The sequence below is a fragment of the Aristolochia californica genome, unplaced genomic scaffold (assembly GCF_029961685.1).
Source record: "Aristolochia californica isolate CCGP_79_NKW_82.1479 unplaced genomic scaffold, dmAriCali1.0.hap1 SCAF_2, whole genome shotgun sequence".
Lineage (NCBI taxonomy): Eukaryota > Viridiplantae > Streptophyta > Magnoliopsida > Piperales > Aristolochiaceae > Aristolochia > Aristolochia californica.
This window is the reverse complement of record NW_027181881.1, coordinates 44931450-44955013: the sequence shown is the minus strand read 5'-3', so window position 1 is coordinate 44955013 and position 23564 is coordinate 44931450. Positions and strand designations below refer to the sequence as shown.

Here is a 23564-nt window from a genome sequence, read left to right as displayed (position 1 = left end):
TATCTTCTGTGAATATGTTGCCGGTTTACATTTCTCAAGACTGATTTCTTCTGGCTTGATGGTGTCACCCATGACTTATACAGACGTAACACAGAGCATCCATTATACAGACGGTAATACTCCATTAAGTTTGAGGGTATAACGTAACGTTACCTTCCAAACCTAAAACGTGACTCATTACATCGGTAACGTTACCTCCCAAATCCAAAATGTGTCATATTACAGCGGTAATGTTACCTCCCAAATCCAAAACATGACACGTTACAGCGGTCACGTTACCTCCAAATTCCATAACGTGTCACGTTACAATGGTAACGTTAAGGTCAATTTTCCTGTCACTGTATTTTTTTTTTTTTAACAGTGTTTTTCCTTCCAACTTTTGTTATTTGACCAACTGATTTTTGTGAAATTCTTCAACGCAAGAGACAATAGCCCAAGCGAGCGAAGCCGCCAAAGCCCGGCGAAATATATGCAAGCCCAATGACGATTCTTACGAAAACGAAAGCCCCTATTCGTTGTAGTTAACGGACGGGCAAAGGGCGGGGGACATAACCAGGGAGTGTCGGAGGGAAGAAGAGGCTGAATACAACCCTTTAACCCCAACATCTTTCTCTTTCTCTCTCCCTCGCGCTTAAGCTCCTTTTTGTTGTTGTCTCTGCCTGCCCTTTTCTCTTCCCTACGCTTAACTCTCTTTTTACTGTTTCCACCCCATACTTTGCGTCTTACGTCTGCTACTCTTCGAAGGGTGTTACACTTTACTTTTGTTCACTGGCTGTATCTTAATCTGGAGATCCTAGCTAAGCGTTATTTCCTGCATTATAGAAAAGGCGTCACCATGTCTTGCCTTTGGATGCTTCTGTTATTCAAATGTAAGTAAGTTTTCACTCAAAAAAAATTGTTGCTAGCTTGCTGCATTTCTGCTAAATATGCTTGCTTCAATGGTCCGAGCAAGCTATCTATTAGGATGTAACTTACTTTTATATTATTGTGCTGACTTTTAGGTTCAGTTGTAGTCTTGTTTATATGCTGCCCGATCGATTGTGTGTTGTCGTATCGGTTGTAGCTGTCGAATCGATCAATCTAATAACTAACGAAGCTAGGTACTTCAATTTGTTAAATAAACTTACTGGATACCATTTTTACGGCTGTCTCGCGTAACGGTACTGGTCAGCTCATTCTGTTTATTTAGTTTTTTTTTTCCTATAGCTTCTTCTTACTTCAATAACGTTTTTTTTTTTTTTTTTTCGTTCCTTTCAAATAGCTCCGGTTTTAATTACTTGTTTGTTTTTATTGATCTATTGAGAACACTTTGAAAAGGATTGGTAGAATCCACTTTTTTAGGTGGAAGAGAGAAGACTATATGAGGTGATCGGTGATTTAAAGGTCACTTTCGGTCTGTTGAATTAAAAGAATTATATCTTCATGTAGTTCCGATTCCCTCAAAGAACATGTTTGCCAGAAAAAAGAATAAAGAGGCACAGAAAGATGTCTCAACTTCTTTATCTAGTGTATTCTAGCTAGTTGAGGTGCATTTATCTGCTAAGGTTGCTTCAACAGAAACTTTTTCTGGCAAAGTACTTGTCAAGGATCATAATAGAACTGTTGCATAGGTATGTGTTTCAGCTGATAGCATCTATCACATCCGTAGGTCTTAGCTTCTAACTGTTATTGTGTTACAAATAACTACCAGCAGGAAAAATAAAGTTAAATTTCTTTTAGTTAGGCAGCTCTTTATTTTTCAACTGCTATTTTGATGTTGGTGTAACTGCCCTCATGGAGGAATCAGTACTTTGTGATCTGTGGTGGATGTGAAGACATGAATTACTTGTGTGCATTTTTATGATACTTATTTTACGTTGAGTTTCTTGGATTGGACATGCATACAAATGAAACCCACATTGAGTGGAAATATGCCACAAAAATTATTATCAGTGCTCCAAAATGACTTTGTGATGATTAATTCCAGTTGTTTTCATTTCTTTGCAATTGGTTTGCTAGGAACCTATATTTGAAATTTCAAATATGGCTTGGACGGAGATGAATGGCAGAAATAGTAGGGAGGGTGATGCTTTTGAGGAGAATGATTGCTTAAAAGCACCTCAAACATCGGCTATTGGTGTGGGCTCCACCCCCCAGGTTTCTCCATTACTGAAGAGGTTTGAAGTGAAGGATGTCCTATCCTATGCGAATATTCTTCGGACTAGGAATAAGTTTGTGGATGCACTTGCAATGTATGATGATATCTTAGAAAAGGATAAGGCAAATATTGACGCTCTCATTGGTAAGGGTATCTGCCTCCAGATGCAGAATATGACTAGACAGGCCTTTGAGAGTTTCACAGAAGCCCTTAATTTGGACCCACAAAATGCTTGTGCTCTCACACACTGCGGGATACTCTACAAAGAAGAAGGGCATCTGCTAGAGGCCGCTGAGGTACACCAATCATGGGGTCCGTTTATTCATAGTATTATGTATGTATATAGTTGATATAATTTTTTTAAACCTATGATTATAGTTTTACTTGTGTTGTGCTATTTAATTTGCAATGCATTCAAATAATTTGCTTTCGTGTCTTGAATGGTAAAAGTTATAATCAAATAGTATCCCAAGCAAAAAGCAGACTGGTTCATGTTTATTTGTTGGGATATGTACTTCTTATTGCTCAAGTTGCAAAAGTTTGGGCAGCTGTTCAGAGGGTGGAATAAACTTTTTGGCTTGTCTCAGATGAGGTCTCCAAGATTTATGGTACTAAAAAAGGATACAAGTTTGGTTGTCATTAAATAGGACATGTTATATTTTTTTGGCTGTTAACCCAACCGATTGTGACACTTTGTTAGCTAGTAGCCAAGAATAGGGAGAAAATTTTCAGTTCCAATAAAGTAAACTCGATTTTTAAAGTAAGAAGTATATCTTCAGTTGAAAGTATAACTTCTTAAACTATGCAGAAGTTTTGAAGTAAAATAATGATGCTTTTCTAATTAAAATCCATAGACAGGTGTAAAATTGTTGTTTTTGACCCTTCTACGTCTTTCATGTACTATTTAGTTGGTTGAAGGAAGCCTTCTCTAGAACGTGAAATTTTAGTTCAAAGATTTGATATAAATGGTGATAATTTTTTCTTAATTGAACTTCTTAAAGTAGTACAACACACTATTAGTGCAAGCTTGAAGGAAACCCTCATTTGTCTGAAAAACTTCATATCCTAGTCCTCCTTTGTCAAACTGCCCAAGCTTCTATCTTCTTTTGGAATATTTTGATTTTGGAAATCCTCATTTGGGAAAAAATTCATGAGAATATTGTGTATTTGAGGTTTAATGATATCCCCATCACCTACCATATTTTCTGGGGAGGAAATCATATGCATGGGAAAATGGTCTGACCGTACAATTCATTCATTTGTTCCCTTTAAATGTTTTTTTTTTCTCTTGTTAATTATGATTCTGCTGCAAAGCTATTTATGCTCAAACTGTTTTCTTTCTGCAGTCATATCAAAAGGCTTTAAGGGCAGATCCTTCATACAAACCAGCTGCAGAATGCCTAGCAATTGTCCTGACAGATCTTGGCACCAGCTTAAAGCTGGCTGGGAACACTCAAGAAGGAATCCAAAAGTATTTTGAAGCTTTGAAGATAGATAGCCACTACGCAGTAATGGCCCTGTCCTTTACCTTCCATATTTGTTCTAATAGCTTGCATTATCTTAGTATCCATATCTTTTTATAATTTGTGAGCTGATTTGTTTTTGCCTGTGTATTGGCTTTCAAATGCAGCCCGCACACTATAACCTTGGGGTGGTTTATTCTGAGATGATGCAGTATGACACAGCTCTTACTTTCTATGAGAAGGCTGCACAACAGAGGCCCATGTATGCTGAAGCCTATTGCAACATGGGTGTTATTTATAAAAATCGTGGGGACCTGCACTCTGCTATTTCTTGCTATGAGAGGTAGGTATTTGCTGTCTATGCATTAAAGAATTTGTTTAATACCAAGGTACCTAAACTTGCTTTCACTATTTTTGATTACTTGGATCATTTCAATCTGTTTCAGGTGCTTGGCTGTGTCTCCCAACTTTGAGATAGCTAAGAATAACATGGCCATAGCCCTGACAGACTTGGGAACCAAGGTTGATTTAATTGATTATGTTGCTCTTTTTTTTTTTGAAAGGTGATTTGTTTCATTTATCTTATTGGTTCGAGTAGGCTTGGGGATACAATGTCTTGCTACCTATCGAATTAGATGTGCTGCAAAAAACTTGAATAGTTGGATACAATATCTTGCTACCTATCGAATTAGATGTGCTGCAAAAAACTTGAATAGTTGGTCAACCTTGCATATGCAGGGGAGGAGGCTGTGCTGTCCCCCTTTTATCTCTTCTACATGAGAGGGAGATAAAAATGGGGGAGGGCCGATCCTCCCCCATCCTCTTAAATCGGGAGGGAGCTCCTCTTGTTGGAATGTGAACATCTAAAGGTTATTTTGCTACCCATTCGGATGACCTGTGTTAAGGAATAGTCTCACATGGATTAGTGAGTACAAAGATCTTGAGTTTATTAGTTGGAAAAGAGGTTTTCTAAGTTGGCTAGTCATTTTGGGATGGGCCTTGGAACCAACTTAACAACCTGAATTCTATCGATCACTCGCTTTGTTCTGAAAGGGGTAAATTAATGGGCTGGCAGAGTCTTTTGCTAGAGATGATGCTTCTGGGCAACATCTTGTCATTGGCAGTACTTGTCCCATGATTTTGTTTTTGTTTGTGTTTTTCTATATTTTTCTTTAAGCTTGTTTTCTCTTCCTTTCATGGAGTATCTTAATTGAAATCTCTTTCTCATTGTCATTAAAAAAAGGAAAGAGAATAAACAAAAAGCAAAAAATACAATCATGAGCCAAAACATAAAAAAGCAAGAAGGAAGTTGTCCCCATAACAAGGAATTGTTGAAGGCCTTGATCCCTCACAAGATGAATCAGCAATTGAATTGGCCTCAGGCGGGATGTGTGACCATGTCATGGTAAGACAGCCAGGGATGTCCTTAATCTTGTCATAATGCCCAAGAAGGTGCCACAATGGAGTGGTTTGGTGAGAACCCAGTTGATAACAGTGTTGCTGATTGTTCTTTTTTCGTTGATAATGATGAGAAGATGAGATTTCATTGAGAAAGAAGAAAAGGCACAATTGGAGGAGCCATTGCCCTAGGGTAATGACAAAGGAAGAAACAAAATAAAAATAAAAATGGAGTACATCAATAAGAGGTGCAAAACAAGGATAACATAACCAGAAAGAGATCAATCCATGGGGGAAGTGTCCCCAACAACAAGGTGTTGTAGGGAGGCCACTTCCTGAGCTAAAGAGTCAGTATTATGATTCCCACTGTGGGGAAGGCGTCTTCATGACACACTGAGATGCCTACAGTGACCTATGATCTCATTTTAGATTGTAAGAAGGCGCCATTGGAGGCGGTTTTCCAGTGGACATCCAAGTGATGATAGCTGCCAATTATCCTCAATGATGACAGGATTAGAGAATATGCTGGTGTAGATATGATGCACAATAAGAAGTGCATGGAGCTCTGCCTCAATGGAATTGAGTGCCCAAATTGGCAAGAGTACGCATGATGGATGCAGACTTTCCCGTCATGGATCACACTGCCACGACAAGTCCCAGAATTGCCATGAGAGTTGCTGGTGCAGGTGTTTCTTGAAAGCTGGCGGCCATTGTTGGTGAAAATTTATCTTCATAGCAACTAGCAAGTTTCTAACTTTAATATAAGTAACTTTTGTAAATGCAAGTAAAAGATATATAATTTAAAGAAAATGTAAAAGATTGACTGCATGGGAGAAAGCGAATGTATGTCTAGTTGTAGAGTACAATAATCTTCTTTCCTTGTTTGATACTTCTGGTTTCTCTAAATATTTTTTTGTTTTTCACTCCTAACATATGGAATACAGAAGGAGAGAACAAGTTTTCATGAATAGCTATTGCATGCATGTTCTCTACCATAGGTAAAAAATAACAGGTAGAGCTGATCTGGAGGAAGGACAATTCAGCTAGTGCTGTACCAATGCTTTCCTTGTTCTCAAATTTTTAGAAGCAATTTTTTGGTTTCAGGGGTTCCCGGTGGTGCTTGAAAGCTGGCATTCATCATTGATGTAATTTTATGACGTAGAGAACAAAGCCGAAAGCTTACTAGGACACATTCCATAGATCCTAGTCCAATAAGAAGCTGAGAAGAAATGAAGCCCAAGCATAGCACTTATTTTTCTTTGATTTTCCTGTCATTTTCTAAGAAAGGGTGTAGGACACTTTTGCCCTTCATAAGTTATAACCAATAGGGTTCTTTTGGTTTTTTTGAAAACGTTTTATCTTAAGTATGGTTCTTTTGATCTTTTCGAACATGTTTTAGTATGGTTCTTTCGGTCTTTTTGGACATGTTTTATTTTAAGTATGGTTATTTTACTCTTTTTGGACATGTTTTATATTAAGTATCAATTTAGGGTCGTAAAAGGGGTATCAATTATGAAGAAATACAAATTCCAATAGCCATTGTGGCTCTTTCCTCAATATTTTTTGTGCCCTTTTGGGGTTTCAGCAAGAAACCCTCGATTTCTGGATTATTTGCTGCGTCAATTTACCTCCCTAGCAAATTTCTCATTTTTGTTGGTGAGTGTAAGGAAAAGACTATCATCTGCAAGGTAAGAGTGTGTACCTGCTAGTTGTAGAGTAGGATAATCTTCTTGTTTTGTTTGATCTTTCTGCTTTGTTTGTTCCTTACTTCTAAGCTTGGAAATGCTAAAAGAGAGAAACAAAACCATCATAGGTAGCTAATACTGGGATGTGCTCTACTGTCAGGCTCAAGTAACAGGTAGAACTGATTAAGTGGAAAAGTAATTCAGCAAACCTTGATCTTTGATGTGGTAAATAATTGTAACTAGGAAGATTCAGGTTGACTGATTGTTTGCAACTTTGTTCAAACAAGTATTGATTCTCTAGTTAACATCTTAGTTAGACAGTAAGGATATCCTAGATCTATATCCAGTTTCATCAAAAAGATCTATATCCAGTTAATCCTATGGTTTGTTTGATGGTGCTGTGTGTTGTGAAGTTTTTGCCATCGACATGTGCTTATTCACAAGTTGTAAGAACCTGTGTATGTGAAACACCTATTTGTCCCTGGGCAGATGCTTAAATTCTGTGTGCATCTTTTATGTCATTATAAATACAAGGTAGAATAATTATGTGTTGGTTAAAATTATGAAGCTTATTTATGTTGTCCAAAGTTGTTGACTTATAAGGTGGATACCTTATCTTACTTTGCTTATGTTTTAGCATTGCATTGTACATAAAATATTGACATATTTTGACTTTCTGATTGTGGCTTCAATGAATATCTGATATAGCATGTATCCAGGTAAAACTAGAGGGGGATATTAACCTAGGAGTGGCATACTACAAAAAGGCACTGTATTACAACTGGCATTATGCTGATGCTATGTACAATCTCGGTGTTGCATATGGTGAAATGTTGAAATTTGAGATGGTAAGCAACAGGATTTTATCCTTGGAACTATCTATTCTTCATTTAAGCCTCAAGAAATTCCATCAGTTACTTTTCTTCTGTAGAAAATATTAGTTCCATTGTATATTTTATTTTATTTTTCTTTTATTTATGGTTGAGTTTAGATTACTTTTTTCTTTGAATAATTGTAAGAAATTTTTGTTTTCCTGTTGTCATGATTATTTTGTTCTTGACTGTTTGGTATTTTTCTTTTTATCAGAGATTTATTTCATGAAGAGGCATGCCACTGACTTGATTCATCTCTTTGTGAAGGCAATTGTATTCTATGAGCTTGCCCTACATTTTAATCCCCACTGTGCAGAAGCATGCAACAATTTAGGAGTAATATACAAGGATAGAGACAATCTTGACAAAGCTGTTGAATGCTATCAGGCAAGTTTAATTGACATATCCTTTGCTTATTGAATATCAACTGTTATTTGTGGTTTTTTACTTCTATTTTGTTCTCATCTAAAACAAAAGGAATATCTCATGGTGGTTACCAGATACTTGTTGCCGTGTTCCTGATGTTCTTACATCATCATTTAATGCTATTTCAGATGGCTTTATCTATTAAACCAACCTTTTCTCAGTCACTAAATAATCTTGGTGTTGTCTACACTGTGCAGGTTTGCTAAATTCTTTGCACCAATCTCTGATTTACATTTTCGTTTTGTCAGGATGATTGTGAGCCATTTCTTGTATTTGCAGGGTAAAATGGATGCTGCAGCAGCTATGATTGAGAAAGCCATTGCTGCAAATCCAACATATGCCGAAGCATATAATAACTTAGGTAAGTTGCGTCAACATAAACATCATATTTGTTAAGGAATAGTCCTACATGGATTAGTGAGTACAAAGATCTTGAGTTTATTAGTTGGGAAAGAGGTTTCCTAAGTTGACTAGTCATTTTGGGATAGGGCCTTGGACCCAATTTAACAATATTAATTTGAAATTTATTAGTTCCAGTGTCTGCAAGGCAGATTCCAAGTTGAATACTTTTTGTGTATCCATTTATACCTGTGCCGGCTTTGTTCTGTAATAACTTCTTCATATGATTTAGTGTTGGCTATTAAAAAAAAACTGTACCCTTACAATTTTCAAAAAAAAAAAAGAAAAAAAAAATTGTTCCCTTATAGTGATTTTTTTTACTCCCCTTGTGATGATTTTTGAAAGAGTTGAACAGGATGTGTTATCGAAGATGAATACGAATGTTTGCTAAAAAAAAAGATGAATACGAATGATTTTTATACGATTTGCTTATGCAGTGTTTCTTTCCTCGCAAGCTTGTGATTTATCAATTTTATGTCTAAAAGCTGACAGTATTTGTTGGTTTCTTGTTGTTTATGTTTCTTATCTGTCAAAAGCAAGGTGTCTAAAGGTTTTCATTTAAAATCTTTTTGATGTGCTAGGGGTTCTCTACAGAGACGCAGGCAATATTTCTCGTGCTATAGAATCATATGAACAATGCGTACAGATAGATCCTGATTCTCGTAATGCTGGTCAGGTATGTTGTTGATGCAACTGCTACTTTTGTCATTTGTCTCTCATAGCTGAAGATCCATACTAAATGCTAACATAGAATTTCTTGGTTTGCTTGCTTGGCCATTATAGTGCAACTTGTATTATTGCTGCATTTAGTATCACATATTTGGTAGCATGCCTTTTTCTTGTGACTGCATCATATCCATTCTCATCTTGGATAGGATGTAAATGATAAAGAGTCTGTTTTGCATTTCTATAAACAAATAACCAGACCATATCCTAAGATTTTATTTTGTTTTCTTGATTTAGTGGCTGCTTAATAATCGAAAAAACTTCTTGTACATAGTGAAGCAAAGTTACTCATTATCCTTGACTCTTACTGTAAGAAGATAAAACAATGAATCCTCAATCTGCCAGAAGTATATGCCATCCATCTTCTTAAACCTTGACTCTCTTGTTTATTTTCAATACACTAAGTGTAACTTCCAAATATGGCTTTAGGTCTTGGCCTAATTCCAGACTCCGCCAATATTACTTTGGATTTCTGATGTTGATTGTATCCTCTAAAAAAATTAAGGATGATCACAGACTCCACTGATAATTCTGCTGTTTTTGTTCAAATTGTTTTATTTGAAAATGAACAAAATTGTGTTTTCTTTCCCTGAATGATTTTCTTTGCCAACTATCAGAGACAAGCACAATGACAGGGGCACTGGGGCTCTCTCCATCCTGCTCGCACTTTCCTCCCTACATCGGGACCGGAGAGGAAGCCCCCATTGGGCCCTCCACAGTCCACTCTCCCCTGCAAATCTATAAGCGGGCACATCTTTTTTATGTTAGTTTTCTCTCACTTCGGTCCAGAAACAAACAGAATTGGTGCAGCTTTGGGGACGAACTCTCTGTCTCTAAATGCTTCAAAGAGCTGACATTTGTGTACTATATTGATTTAATAGATTAAACTGAAGAAGATTAAAGACATTGCATGAGTAGTTCCCATGCCCTTTTGGTTGCACCAATTTGAAAATAAATCTATAATAAAAAACCTATCTACACCACTGTCAAAATGACATAAAAAAAGAAAATTTATTTGATAATGCTTCTTTCTTTGCGTTTAGAAGGATACGAGCTTGACCAACCAATCTCTTTTTCGGTAGCTTCATTCACACCCATCCCTCTCCAAATAAAGCATGACTTTAGTCTTGTCTAAATTAGATAAATGCAGCAAAATATCCTAGGAATTTTAGATAGGGTTAATTGGCAAGTGGAATCGTAATCTGGTTGTATTTGGAATTACATCATATTTAGTGGCTATATTTGTAATTAGGTCTAAATGTGGGGCTGTATTTGAAAATTGGGCAGCTAAGTTCTTCTTAGGGGTAAATTCTGTGTCTGCGCAACCCTCCCTGCCAACCACTGGTCCCTTTCTGTTTTCTCTCCAATAAAAGATTAAAGAAATGTAAAATCGAATTCTCTGTTCACCTTTTGTTTTGTGTATGCATTTATTTATTGTTATAAAACTACTTTTAAGTCCACAAGTTTAGCCAAAGAAAATTGTGCAAGTTGTGATTGTTATAGAGGGATGACTACCCACATCGAGGGGGATGTCCTCCTAGAATCCTCAAAGGATGTGTTCTTTTGGTTCTAAATTGATGGCCCTCACTAGGCACTGCTTTGTTATTTATGCTTCCTCAAAAAATTTAGCGTATATGCATCACCTAGGCCCACAAGTTGGTTCTCGTAAAAGTTCTAAGTGAATCTGGTTAAACTAACCAAATTAATCCAATTATTCCTTATTATATTAATCTACGACTAATGCCTACCCCCTTAAATAATGTACCTTATCTTCAGTGTTTGAAAATCTAGGTAAGCTGAGGGAATCATCTACTATTTGTGGTGGATCTTTTTTAGGTAGGTGAGCCATGATAGATGTCATATTCTGACATGAGAACTAGGTTAATTATAATAGAATAACCTTTATAATTGTGTTATAGGTGGTTATTTATCGGTTTTCAAATGAAATGAGCATTTATTGAATTTGGCATTAATCACTGTCGATATTGCATATTTTTCTCTCCTGAATTATATTTCATTGTTTTTAAGGTTTATTTCTTCCTGAAATGCTTTTTATAGATTTAATTATGGAAGTTCAGGAGAATTATGGTGGAAGGAGATATTTACCAAAATGCCCTTAGTAAAATGGAGATGATTTTTAGGTCAAATCGTTTTAAAATAAATAAAATGGTATTTAAAGCAAAAGGGGGGCGTCGAAAGAGGGGGTCAAAAGGGGGCCCGAGAGGAGAGACCCCGGAGGGAAAACCCGAGAGGGGGAAGCATGAAGAGAAAACAAAGTACTTTGACCGGAAACAGGGGAGGACCCGAGAGGAGTTCCCCACCGTCGTTCGCCGGGCCAATACCTTCCGCCGCACCACCGTCGTCCACCGCCGTTCACTGCCGTCCAGCAACCGAGAACAAACCCGAGGAGAGCTCGAGAGAGTCTCCGTCGAGGTGAGTTCGACAGTCGTCGCTCGCCAGGCCGAGAAGTGATCCGAGAGGGCTTCTTCGGTGCCAATCCCACTTTTTGACCATCCTCCGGCGTCTATCACATATTCCGACCAGTCCCGGAGCCATTCCGACTCCAACCGAGACTCGAGAGAGCCGGTTAGAGAACGTCAGCTTTGTTTCGCTCTTCGCCGGACATTACCTCCGTCCGTCAGCTTCTAACCGTCGTCGCCGGCGTCGTCTCTACCTCCGGCCACTCACTCTTGCCAACCCGAAGCCATTGATTTCGGGAAATTGCAGCACCCGTGAGAACGAGTTGCTGCCCAAGTGAGAGGAGGAAGAAGGGGAGTAATTCGTCATTATTGAATTTAGTTTTTATATGGTTCGAACTTAGGTTTTGAATGTTAATTTAATCTGATTTGATAATTAAGGTTTATTTAAGATTTTTTTTCTTGATATTTGATTAAATTAGCTAATTAGGGTAAGATTATAATTGAGGTTGGATTTTGGTATTTTAATCCGATTTCTGTCTTTAACTCTAGGCGCCCGAGAGGGGCTAGACGCAAGGATTGAGAATTCGGATTCGTGGTTACGTGGCGCTCGAGAGAGGCACGAATCACGATAAAATCCAGAGTTGATAATTTTAGCATCATCGCAATAGGAAATTGATTCTCTGCATTCTATTGTAATCCGCTCTTTGTCATTAACTCTAGGCGCCCGAGAGGGGCTAGACGCAAGGATTGAGAATCCGGATTCGTGGTTACGTGGCGCTCGAGAGAGGCACGAATCACGGTAAAATCCAGAGTTGATAATTTTAGCATCATCACAATAGGAAATTGATTCTCTGCATTCTATTGTAATCCGATCTTTGTCATTAACTCTAGGCGCCCGAGAGGGGCTAGACGCAAGGATTGAGAATCTGGATTCGTGGTTACGTGGCGCTCGAGAGAGGCACGAATCACGGTAAAATCCAAAGTTGACGTTTCCTGTTGTGCAAGTAGTTAATTAGATTATTGCTTGATAATTTAGGATATAATTAGTGTTTAGTTCAGATTAATTCATCATATTTGGTTAGGCTAGTTGACTGAAGAATACACAGAATTCAATCTTCCCTGTGGATATGACCCTCGCTTACTGCTAGATTACATGAACGATTCGTACACTTGCGAGGTATTAAAGCCGATGTAACTAAATTATACATCAAGACTACACTATATTTTAACGCATAGACTACCTCCATGTTGGACTTGTTGCTGCTGCAAAATGGCCTTAGGCATGACCTATATAAGCATCTTATGTGAAAGAAGGGAGAGTGTGTGGAGTCCGAGTAAGGAGGTGAAGTTTCACCTACCTTAATTGTGATGATGTCTAAGCTTCAAATGCCTCACCTTTTTTTCCAACATGTTTTATGAGCCATTTTTCACTCCAATAATCTGTCAAACACCTAGTGTGCTTGCACAACTTCAACCTTTTCTACAAATATACCCTTTTGCCTTGTTAAATTTCTAGAAAAGAAACATAATTCATGGTCTAATGTAGTTTGAGTATATTGGGTCTCTATTTATAATAGAGGGAATACATAGAATCATAATGAAATTAAACTATCTAAATCACAATTACACCCATAGTCCTAATTTTAGTTAAAATAAACAACAATTAAAGAGAATTGAAATAACTAAAATACCTTTGAACTGAGACATTGCCTTGAGGCTTCCTCCCATGAGACTCCTATTAGACTTCACTATATGAATTCTCCTTCTTTACGATTTCATCCTATGAGAGTCATGTAAGGCTTTTCCATAGTTGTTCTTTAATACTCCTGCTCAAGATAGAGTTTGTAACATTAGCTTGCAAAGAAAAAGATTATTGTTTTTCAGTTTTCTTTAGTTGAAAAAGTTTTTCATAGATGCAAACTCTTCATCTTTTGTACATATTTTATTTATTCCCTTCAATTTGGAGATAAAAAGGACATAGAGGCCTAGCTTGGATAAAACAAATATGAGAGAAGAAAATTGCTTCTAGTTATACGATAAAACTCCATGTACTAGTCATAGTCTAAGAAAAGCTCTGCTCAATTGCGAAGGTAGAAAAAGACTTAATTTTAGGCATGAAAAAGAGATTACTCACTTTTTAAGGGTAATTTAGAAGAAAAAAAATCACTATTCGGATGAACAAGAAGACTCGACTTGTGTTAGATGTTGGGTGAACTCTTGTACTTTGCAAGTAGTGGGTCTATAGGCATTGCTCCAAAGTGATGAAAAAGTAAAAGATGATAAATTGAAGAAATCCTAGATGAACACAAAGATAACAACACCTATACTTCAAATGGAAGGAGGCGATGATCCATTTATAAATATAGAAAATTCTCCTTGGAGGTGGTGAATTTTTAGATAATTCAACCTTGCCCCGCAATCCTGCCTCTCAAATCAACCCTGTCACCACTCGGTGACTCCACCCTGCAAGCCATTGGGTGAATATAGGAAGTTGCAATGAGAAGTGACATAATATTATATTCTCCAAATGTATATGAGAAATATAACCCTTTTAATAAAATAATATCTAAGATCAATTTGACCATTAAAAAATGGTAAATCCATCTGATTACCCATGTTATTAAGGAACATTTTCACACTTCTAAGCATTAAGAAAGGGTATATTGATAGAGGTATGCCCATGTAATATTACCCTACTGGGTGGGGATGGGTTTTCCTTGCACAGTGATTTGGGCTTCACCACATTCACGCCCCACGGGGCAAAAATATGACCCAGTCCTCTGCTGCCATCCCTAATAACTTGCCACACTAAATAAAAACATAACTCCTTTTTGCTCAAAGTGTGAAGCCACCTCGAAGGGGTAGCAACTTGCCTAACTGCTCTCCACTGTCTGCCCTTGTTTCTCTTTGGAGACCTAATCAGGTATTTTGTTTCCAACCTCTTCTGGCAACCAAACCATTCACCCACCATTTTCCTTTTGTCAAAGTTGCCGGAACTGTCCTCCTCTCAATCACAATGAACTGCAGCATTTTTTTTGTAAATTATTGTCAGAAACCCACAACTTAAAAATTAGTACTATAACATTTATTTATTTGTTTGGTTTGCATTCCTTTACTTTTTTTATTATTACTACAACTCTGAGAGAGACCTCATACTCTCCCAAATCCAAATCATAAAATGATGTGATAAATGCCCTTATTCCTCGTATCCTCAACCACACAGTAATGAGCCTAAATCATCGTTTGTCTAAACTCTAAAAATTAAAAGGTCATCTGTCAAAAAGGGAAATAATTGATGGTTGAGTATGTGAGATTCTTGTTTACATTAATTCTTGTGCCTTGGTGGGATTCTGAGGAGTGCTGAAGTTTTATTTGTTTCTTTTTCAGAACCGGCTGCTGGCAATGAACTATATAAATGAGGGCACTGATGATAAACTTTATGAGGCTCACAGGTACTGATAAATATATATTTCCCCTCACATTAGGGGTTACTTGTCTTTTCTTCTTAGATGTTTATTTAAAAAGTTAAACATAATTAATAATCTTTCTGCCTGTAGGTTAGTATCAGTTTTTTTTTTTTTTTTGAAACTGATGAGCTTAGGTCTCCTTAACATTAGAGAGATATTCCCGTTACAATAAGAGATTGTGAGGAAGTACATACCACTCTTAGCAATAGTGTCAGCTGAAGAGTTGGCTGACCTTGAGACTAAAAGCAATAAAATGGGGAAGAGATGTCTCTGATGCCACAAAGGTTATCTGTACAGGGAAGATCTTTTGTATGTGGTTTTTGTCGGAAATATGCATCATTGTGCTCAATGTGATGCCAGGTGTATTTATTATTTTTTTTATATGACTCATTCATTCCGGTATCCGTATTTCTTATGCAACTGCATATGTCGTGCATCTGCTGAGATATATGAGTTCACATGCTTGGAAGCAGGGCCAAGTAGAATTAAGATAGCTATATCATTTTTAAGTGGTGGAGCGGACATCATTTAATTCTAAATCTGATGAAAGAGAAAAGTGAAGTTTTGAGGAGAAGGTCACACACAGCGCAGTACTGGGTTTTTTGGAAGCTGTCCTCCATTATACTACTTTGATAGACATAAATTTACTTAAGGTGGATTAGAGATGAAAAGTGTTCTTTATTTTCTCTAACATTAAAAAAATGTTTAAGAGCTAAGGCTCTCTGAGGAGTGGAAACAACATAAGACACAATTACAGATGATAGAAGAAAGTAACTAACAAAAATAAAGATATAAAAAGTCTAAATCAATTGGAATATCATTCCTCATTACCAGGTGGTCTCAGTAGCTGCTACTTCAAGCCAAGGAATCATTAACACAATTGCACTTCCAGGGCACGAGTCTGTGACATATTCAGGAGCCACTGATGTCCTGAATCTCATATTTATCTGCTGAGTAGCACTTATGAAGAGATTTTATTTCATGTAGGCTAACTGATGTCAACTGTCAATTATCCCATCCCTTTGAACCAAGGGAGTTCATGGGATGCTGTCCTTGTAGATCAAAAGTGACAGTTGGGCCCTATCTTCCTCTGTAAAGTGACAATGACAGAAAGCGCAGAGGCAACTAGACAAATATTACCTGCCGAGTCCCAGACAGCACAAATTGAATACTTCTATTTGTTTTCTTGAATTTCAGATGTTGGAATGATGGGGTAGAATTTGAATTTTGTTGGAGTTGCATGTTTCCATGCATTATCCAGCATTAGTATGATGAAAATGGAATGACATCATTCTATTAGGATGACTATTTAATGCTCTGGTACATTGAATCAAAGTGAGAGGTGTCCAATAGAGCCCTCCAATTGTGGAGTTTTGTGAACAAGGTTGATTTGTTTTGAGAGTCGTGTGCTGTCTCATTTGATTGGGGATGCAATCATTTCAGTAAGCCATGTTGATGCATATGTTTGGTACTGTTGCTTGTGGATGCTAGAACGGCTCATTATTAATCTGAAAGAAGAACTTTTATAGAATCAGAAAGGCCGGTTTGGCATATGGCGAATCTTCTTTAATTTGTCATAGATAACTTCTCTAGAGTCAGAAGGGGTGGTTTGGTACATGGAGTATAATCTTCTTTCTTTTGTCAAAATTCTAGTTCTTTTGATCTCCCTTTCAAAAATAGAATGAATGGATAAGTATGTTAGGTGATCAACAATCTAATTGACAAGTCATTTGGTTAATTAAACTAGATAAGAGATTGGACTGCAACATTATGCAATAAGTATTATTTCACCTGTGACAACTTAGGGCTGGTCAGAACTCCACAAAATTTTACTGGATTGGTGAATCAAAGGGTACAAGGAAAGTTAACTTGTGCTGAAATTTGAAAACTCTGCATGGTCTTCTTGTTCACTGATTCATGCTAAATATTTAATTGTATTTTTGCCTGACCCATTGTCAGGGAGATGCAGCTATTCTACCTTTGACCTTCAATCTGAGTAAATTGTTTACCTGCAGGGAATGGGGAAGGCGTTTTATGAGGTTATATCCACAATACACTAATTGGGACAATCCAAAAGATATGGAACGGCCACTTGTTATTGGTTATGTTTCCCCAGATTACTTTACTCATTCTGTATCATATTTCATAGAAGCGCCATTGTTGTACCATGATTATGCAAATTACAAGGTGATCGTGTACTCAGCTGTTGTAAAGGTATTAACCTTCTAAATTTAGTACTTTAACTGTTTAGCAGATAGATGTATGCTCATTTGGAGCAGTTGTTATTTGAATAATGCAATTAATAATCTGATTTAAAAGTCATTGCTTAAAAATATATGTAAATATTTCCAATGTTTTAGGCTTCCTTGGTAGACTGTTTGACAGGCACACTTTCCAGTTTATGGACTGGGCTGGATATTGCAACTATGGTTGTTTTGCAGCAGCCAGTTATTCATTTTTCCAATTATATCATTTTAGCAAAAGCATTTTGCGTCATATTTCGTTAGAACTTTTACAGCTGTTAACTAATTTGTTGGTAACAGGAGGATGCAAAAACCCTGAAATTTAGAGATAGAGTCCTGAAAAAGGGTGGGGAATGGAGAGATATTTATGGGATTGAGGAGAAGAAAGTTGGTAACATGGTTAGAGAAGACAAGGTTGACATCTTGGTCGAGCTCACTGGTCACACAGCCAACAATAAATTAGGGACGATGGCTTGCAGGCCAGCTCCCATTCAGGTATTATTATTGTTTTCAGTATTTATTGATAATTATTTATTTGCTTTCCCTTGAAAGTGGGATGAAGTTCATTAGAAAGGAGAAAGATATAAAAGTAGAGGGTAACCCCCACCCAGCCCCACGAAAAAGGGTAATGAATTTGGAATAAAACCTCCCACAACAAGGTATTGAAGAGAGATTCTAGCCTTTGTAAGCCCTCTGATCAAGAATGCTTTTTTCCTCATAGATAAGTTATATCTTTTTGTGGGTATCTGTTTCTTCTTTGTGCCATAAAGCTTCTGGATTAGGATTGAAGGTAGTGTGGTAGGTTCCACAAGAGGAGAGGGTATCATATGAGTTCCAAAAAATATCAAATACACTTTGTTAGCCTTATGGATCAGTGGACTAGGGATTGGAGCTTGAGTGACTGATGCCCTTTTTTAACTCCCAGTTCTGTCTGGTGTAGTTTTACAGGGTTAAATGGGCCGGGCTGATCTCTTCTTTTTTGCTTTCTTTGTGCTTCTTTTCTTTCTCCTCCTTTATAAATTTGTATATTTTCTCTCTTAATGAAATTCTCATCCTTTAGAGAAAAAAAGAAATGGGAGCCTTGATCCTAGCCAGGTCAGAGTAGCATTAAAACTACGAAAAACCTTGAAATAAAGGGCTGGGTAAGTTTTTTTTTTTGTGTGGAATTGTGGAAGGCTTTGTTTGCTAAAAAAGCTTAGAACAAATGCCAAAGAAAGTAGCTGAAGCTACAATGCCAAATGGGGAATGAGCTTGCAACCAACCATGGTCTTGAAACGCTTTCCTTTGCAAGAGCATCCAAGATATTATTTGCAGCTCAGAGTTTATGCTGCCATGATACAACTAAACAGTACATAATTAATTTCATCACAGATGTAACAAAATCGCCATGGAGGCTGGGAGCTTTTCTTCATCCAAATAATGACCGTAGCTGAATCATATTCTACTAGGACTGGAGCTGAAAATTTTCGTTCATACATCTTTGAACCTTGGAGCAGTGCCTTTTTCTGCCTTGACAGAGTTCCTGAAGCCGATAGGACCTGAAAATGTTAAGAGAATGGAGCTGCCTTGATCCCTTTTGATTCTGCCAATGCCTATGGGGCTTGGATTTCCCAATGAGCTTCCATCCAAATTGATTTTGTGGGAACCAGGAGGAGTGGGGATCAAACTTATGATGGGAGGCTGTACGTGGGGGGAGAATGTGGTTGCATATCTCCAATGCCTTCAAATGATTGAAAGAGGTGATGGGTGATAAGCCCTTGTGAGTCTTTACCTAGATCAGAAGCGTTTGAAAAAGCTTTCAAGAAGACCTCCCTAAGATGAGTGGCTGCTAAAAGTGCTGATGTTCCATGCTTTCGAATAGTACAACAGCCACTGCTGCCTTCTATAAAATGCTCCTTGTTGCTGGTAGATTCCATGAATGATGCTGATTAACAAGATCAGGAAAGGAAGAGGACCAAGACCTGGATTTCAAATTTGCAGATTGCATTCCAAAATGAGGAGCTAAAGGGACGGTGGATCATTAGATGGCCTAGAGTTTCCTTTTGAGACTTGCAAAACTTACAAATTGAGTTGATAACAGAGCAGCTGTGCCTTTGGATACCATCACAGTTTAGAGCTTTCTTGTGAAGCTGCTTGCCAAACAAAATAGTGAGCCTCTGGGAAACCTATTAACTTCCAAGTTCTGGAGATTCTGCTCTGGCTGTCAGCTGAGTATGAGTTGCTATATAATGTTGCTGTTGAATATAGCTAGAGGAGTGAAAGGCTCATATGATTTCATCTCTACCTTCGACTTTGAGGAACTAGACCTCCAATTTTTGCTCTAAATCAGCAATGTCAGAGCCCCTGTGATCATTTTGAGCCTGCCTGAATTGAAAATTCCAATTGGAACCAGATGCCCTTTGGTTCTTTTATCTATTAATGAAAGCATTCTTGAATCTTGAAATGCCGTATAGTCTAGGGTATTGGTCTTTAATAGTGGAGTCCCCGAGCCCTGTGTCTGTCCAAAAAGTGGACTCGAGTGCCTTCTCTAGCATGATATCTGACATGTGATGCAAATTGAGTCTTGAGTTTAACAATTTCATGCCATAGGCCTCATGCTCTGTATTATAAGATGTCATGTTGAATCCAGCATTGAGCTAGGTACCCATACTTGCAGTTTATAACTCTCTTCCATAGGATAGATTTAGATACTGCATACTGGCACAGCCACTTTGATTTGTCAACCAGGTGACCCAACTTACCTGGTAGATTAACTGGGGATGTCAGAATTCTAGCCATCCAGAAAGAGTTTGGTATTGCAACCCTCAACTATAACAAAAATGATATTAGTAAGTAGTTTGCATTTTTTGTATTATTATTTTTAGTGATTCTTGATTGATCTCGTGCTAAAAATAAAAAGAATCTCTGTTGACTCTATAGCATCTGGTCAAGGTTGATGCTTCGGTTGGGTTTTAAATTTTTTTACAGAATTTTCTTTTCTAGATTTTGCTAATTTTGTTTCTTCAAATGGTAAGTTGATTTGAGTCAGTTTCTTGAACAAATATATAGATAAAACTTGAGAAAAGGTGAGTACATAAATAATTCAATACTACAAAAAGAGTCCTTGCTTTTTCTTTTCTTTAATAGAATGTTTCTTTTCCCTTTTCCCCACAATGAAAGGAATGAGGAAGAAATGTAAAAGTATCAATGGATTAAGACAATCGAGACAACTCCCTTTAGTTTTTGTAGCTTTTGTGTTGTTGTTAATAAAATCTCCTTTTCTAAAAAAAAAAAAAAAAAAAAAACAGACAATCGAGACTAGATAAAACTTTTAACCCTCGATCTGTTTGCTCACTATGTGCTCATGTGGCTTATAAATATCATGATTCAGAAGTCCTTCATTGATTATTATAGCTATAACTGTATTATAATTGAAATGTTAAAAATGATAGTGACCTAATTTTGCAGAAGAATTTGAGAATGTGATGCAAATTTAACTTGGATCCTACCCTAAGGGTGAGAATTCCTTTATTGCTACTGATTCTGCAAGTCGTCAACTTCTCAACTCTGTGCATATTGATAGGGTGGAAGGAGGCCTGTTAGAAGTTTGGGAGCTTCAAATTGTTCTGGTTGGTTACCAATTTCAACTAGATGCCAACAGATCTCTGCTCATCTATGTTCAACTTGGATTATAAGACCAATATAAGCATATTATTTCTAATAAATGAATCATATACAACATACCTCTTCATTTTTCTTGTCTGTCTTGTTGGTGAAAATATTTTGAGGGCTAGGTGAGCTCTCTGAAGTTTGTCCTTTAAGGACTTCTGGATGCCTGTTGTAACTAACTTGCACTGCTTTTCATCTTGTGCATGTCTTATTCCACTGTTTCTTCATTTTGTCTCAGGCAACATGGATTGGGTACCCAAATACAACTGGTTTGCCTACTATTGACTACAGAATCACAGATTCACTTGCTGATCCTCCAGACACAAGGCAAATGTAAGATATTTCTCATTTGACTTATTCGTTCATAATGACATACTTCTGATAATTTGTTATTTGGCAGGCATGTTGAAGAGTTGGTTCGACTGCCTAAGTGCTTCCTTTGTTACATTCCTTCTCCTGAAGCAGGGCCAGTTTCTCCAACTCCAGCCCTATCTAATGGGTTTATTACTTTTGGAAGCTTCAACAATCTTGCCAAGGTACTGATACATTTTTGCTAATCCTAGTTATACTTATTGTTTTTTTACTAGGCTTGCTTGAGGTTGTACTGGAGGCCTAATGTCAGTTGCATTGCTTCAATCCGTAGATTACACCGGAAGTATTGCAAGTATGGGCAAAAATATTGTGTGCAGTTCCAAATTCCAGACTCGTGGTGAAGTGTAAGCCTTTCTGTTGTGATAGTGTAAGACAAAGATTTCTTTCGACATTGGAGCAGTTGGGGTTAGAACCGCTGAGAGTTGATCTTCTGCCACTAATTCTCCTCAACCATGACCACCTGCAAGCATACTCCCTTATGGATATCAGGTAGACAGATAAATCATTAATTTCTTGTTTTGAGGTTAATTTTCCCTTGGATTCTTATTCTCTTAAGTTTAAACACCTACTTTTATTATTGCCTGCAGCTTGGACACATTTCCATATGCAGGGACCACTACAACATGTGAGTCTTTGTACATGGGCGTGCCATGTGTAACTATGGCAGGTCAAGTGCATGCACATAATGTTGGTGTCAGTCTTCTCAGCAATGTTGGTGAGTATCTTTCTTTATTATGGTAATCCAACTGGTTGCCTCTTCATCAAAATCCAGTCTCCAGCATTATTGTTTTCATTCTGGACATTATTGTCTTCAAGCAAATGTTTTACACTATAAAAGTGGATGTTGAGCTCATAAACGCTCAAGTATAAGATTCAGGAATATGAGATTCAGACTCAGTTTTGAACTGCATTAATTTCAGGGAGGCTTGTTGTTGATCTGTTGTTTATGAATTCATTTTCTGAGCTCTTGGGTAGCTAAATCTGACTTAGTTGCAAAACCATCAGAGTTACTTGCTACAGCTACTGTGGATAATTTGTTTTGGTGGAAGATGGCATTTAGATGATCATAATGTCTTGCTTCGAGCAATAATAAAATTATCTCAGTATTTGCTGATTGTGACGTGGTTTAAATGCAGGTTTAGGTAATCTAATTGCCAAAACAGAAGAAGAATATGTGAAGATTGCACTGGATTTGGCGTCTGATGTTACAGCACTTTCAAACCTAAGGTCGAGTCTCCGCGATTTAATGTTGGATTCTCCAGTCTGTGATGGTGCAAATTTCACTCTTGGATTGGAATCAACATACAGGAAGATATGGCACAGATACTGTAAAGGGGATGTGCCGTCACTGAAGCGCATGGAATTGCTGCAACAGCTGCCAGTTTCAGATAAACCAGCAGTTAAACTTGTGGAGCCTAGTAAAATTGCAACAGCTGCCAGTTTCAGATAAACCAGCAGTTAAACTTGTGGAGCCTAGTAAAATTGCAACACAGAATGAGGCAGTTTCCTCAATAATGATGAACGGTGTTAATACGATTGCTTCAACTGTTTATGATGGCAATGGTAGTCAGTTGAACCAAACTACAGAAAAGGTCGGTTGAAGAAGAGAAACCTAGACGGTGTCTGGTGGAATTGCCTGGAGAGATGCATAATGAGATTTGCCAAACTATTTGGCCTCTCTACGTGCTGCTGCGGTTTCCCTCTGTAATGAGATTTGCCTGGGTGAGATCCTATGGCTACAGCCTGGGGTTGGAGTTGCTGTCATGTTTTGCAGATGGATTGGAAGTTTTCTAGTTTCTTGTACAAGGAGAGGATACGAGAGATCAAATGTGGCGTCTTAAAGGTATAAACAAGGTCATGTTTTATGGCTTGTAAATTTTGATGATTATTTTATATTTTATATATAGAACAAAGTGAAGCAGGTGCTAATTCACTTAACGTTCTGGGTGACTAGAGGTTCCCTGGGAACGCATTTTCCAGCACACATTGGTTGTATGATGTACAGGATGAGACATTGCTCATTTCAGGTAGCTAATGATATGATGATGCTGAAATCACAGCTCAAGAGAATGTTGAATGATTTTTACGCACTATCTCCAATCCTGCCTTCGTTTTTGTTGCGCTTACAATTTCTTTATATTTTCTTTACTGTAACAAACAGGTCATCCAAGAAACGATGCAGCATCGGTTTTACACGAGAGTAAAATTTTTAGTTCAGAACAGAAATGTTGTGGATTATGTTCATCAATTGCTTCGTTACCTCACAAGCAAATCCATGCTTTGTCAAAAGTTGCAGCACACCACCCTT

The 23564-nt window shown here is 37.5% G+C and overlaps 1 protein-coding gene across 3 annotated transcripts; it reads left to right on the top strand.

Moving 5' to 3' along the window:
* Positions 1-573: 573 nt before the first annotated feature.
* LOC137955631 (probable UDP-N-acetylglucosamine--peptide N-acetylglucosaminyltransferase SPINDLY) lies at positions 574-23318 on the top strand. Of its 3 annotated transcripts, XM_068802656.1 has the most exons (19): positions 574-869; positions 1999-2433; positions 3484-3645; positions 3768-3943; positions 4047-4122; positions 7403-7531; positions 7823-7942; positions 8110-8178; positions 8261-8342; positions 8962-9056; positions 14914-14978; positions 17009-17207; positions 17537-17731; positions 21123-21217; positions 21285-21420; positions 21528-21745; positions 21844-21971; positions 22393-22637; positions 22690-23318. In XM_068802656.1, the coding sequence occupies exons 2-19, from the start codon at positions 2023-2025 to the stop codon at positions 22855-22857; spliced, it is 2769 nt and encodes a 922-aa protein (XP_068658757.1). In that variant the 5' UTR covers positions 574-869; positions 1999-2022; the 3' UTR covers positions 22858-23318. The 3 variants fall into 3 exon arrangements, with proteins under 3 accessions (XP_068658757.1, XP_068658755.1, XP_068658756.1); XM_068802654.1 differs by having other exon boundaries at positions 22393-22794; XM_068802655.1 differs by having other exon boundaries at positions 574-873; positions 22393-22794.
* The last annotated feature ends 246 nt before the right edge of the window (positions 23319-23564 follow it).

Excerpts from the sequence above, each read along its gene's own strand:
- LOC137955631 (XM_068802656.1), top strand. The coding sequence starts at position 2,023 with ATGGCTTGGACGGAGATGAATGGCAGAAATAGTAGGGAGGGTGATGCT. Across the intron at positions 14,979-17,008 it reads AAACTTTATGAGGCTCACAG|GGAATGGGGAAGGCGTTTTA; the intron begins GTACTGATAAAT and ends GTTTACCTGCAG. Across the intron at positions 21,746-21,843 it reads TACTCCCTTATGGATATCAG|CTTGGACACATTTCCATATG; the intron begins GTAGACAGATAA and ends TATTGCCTGCAG.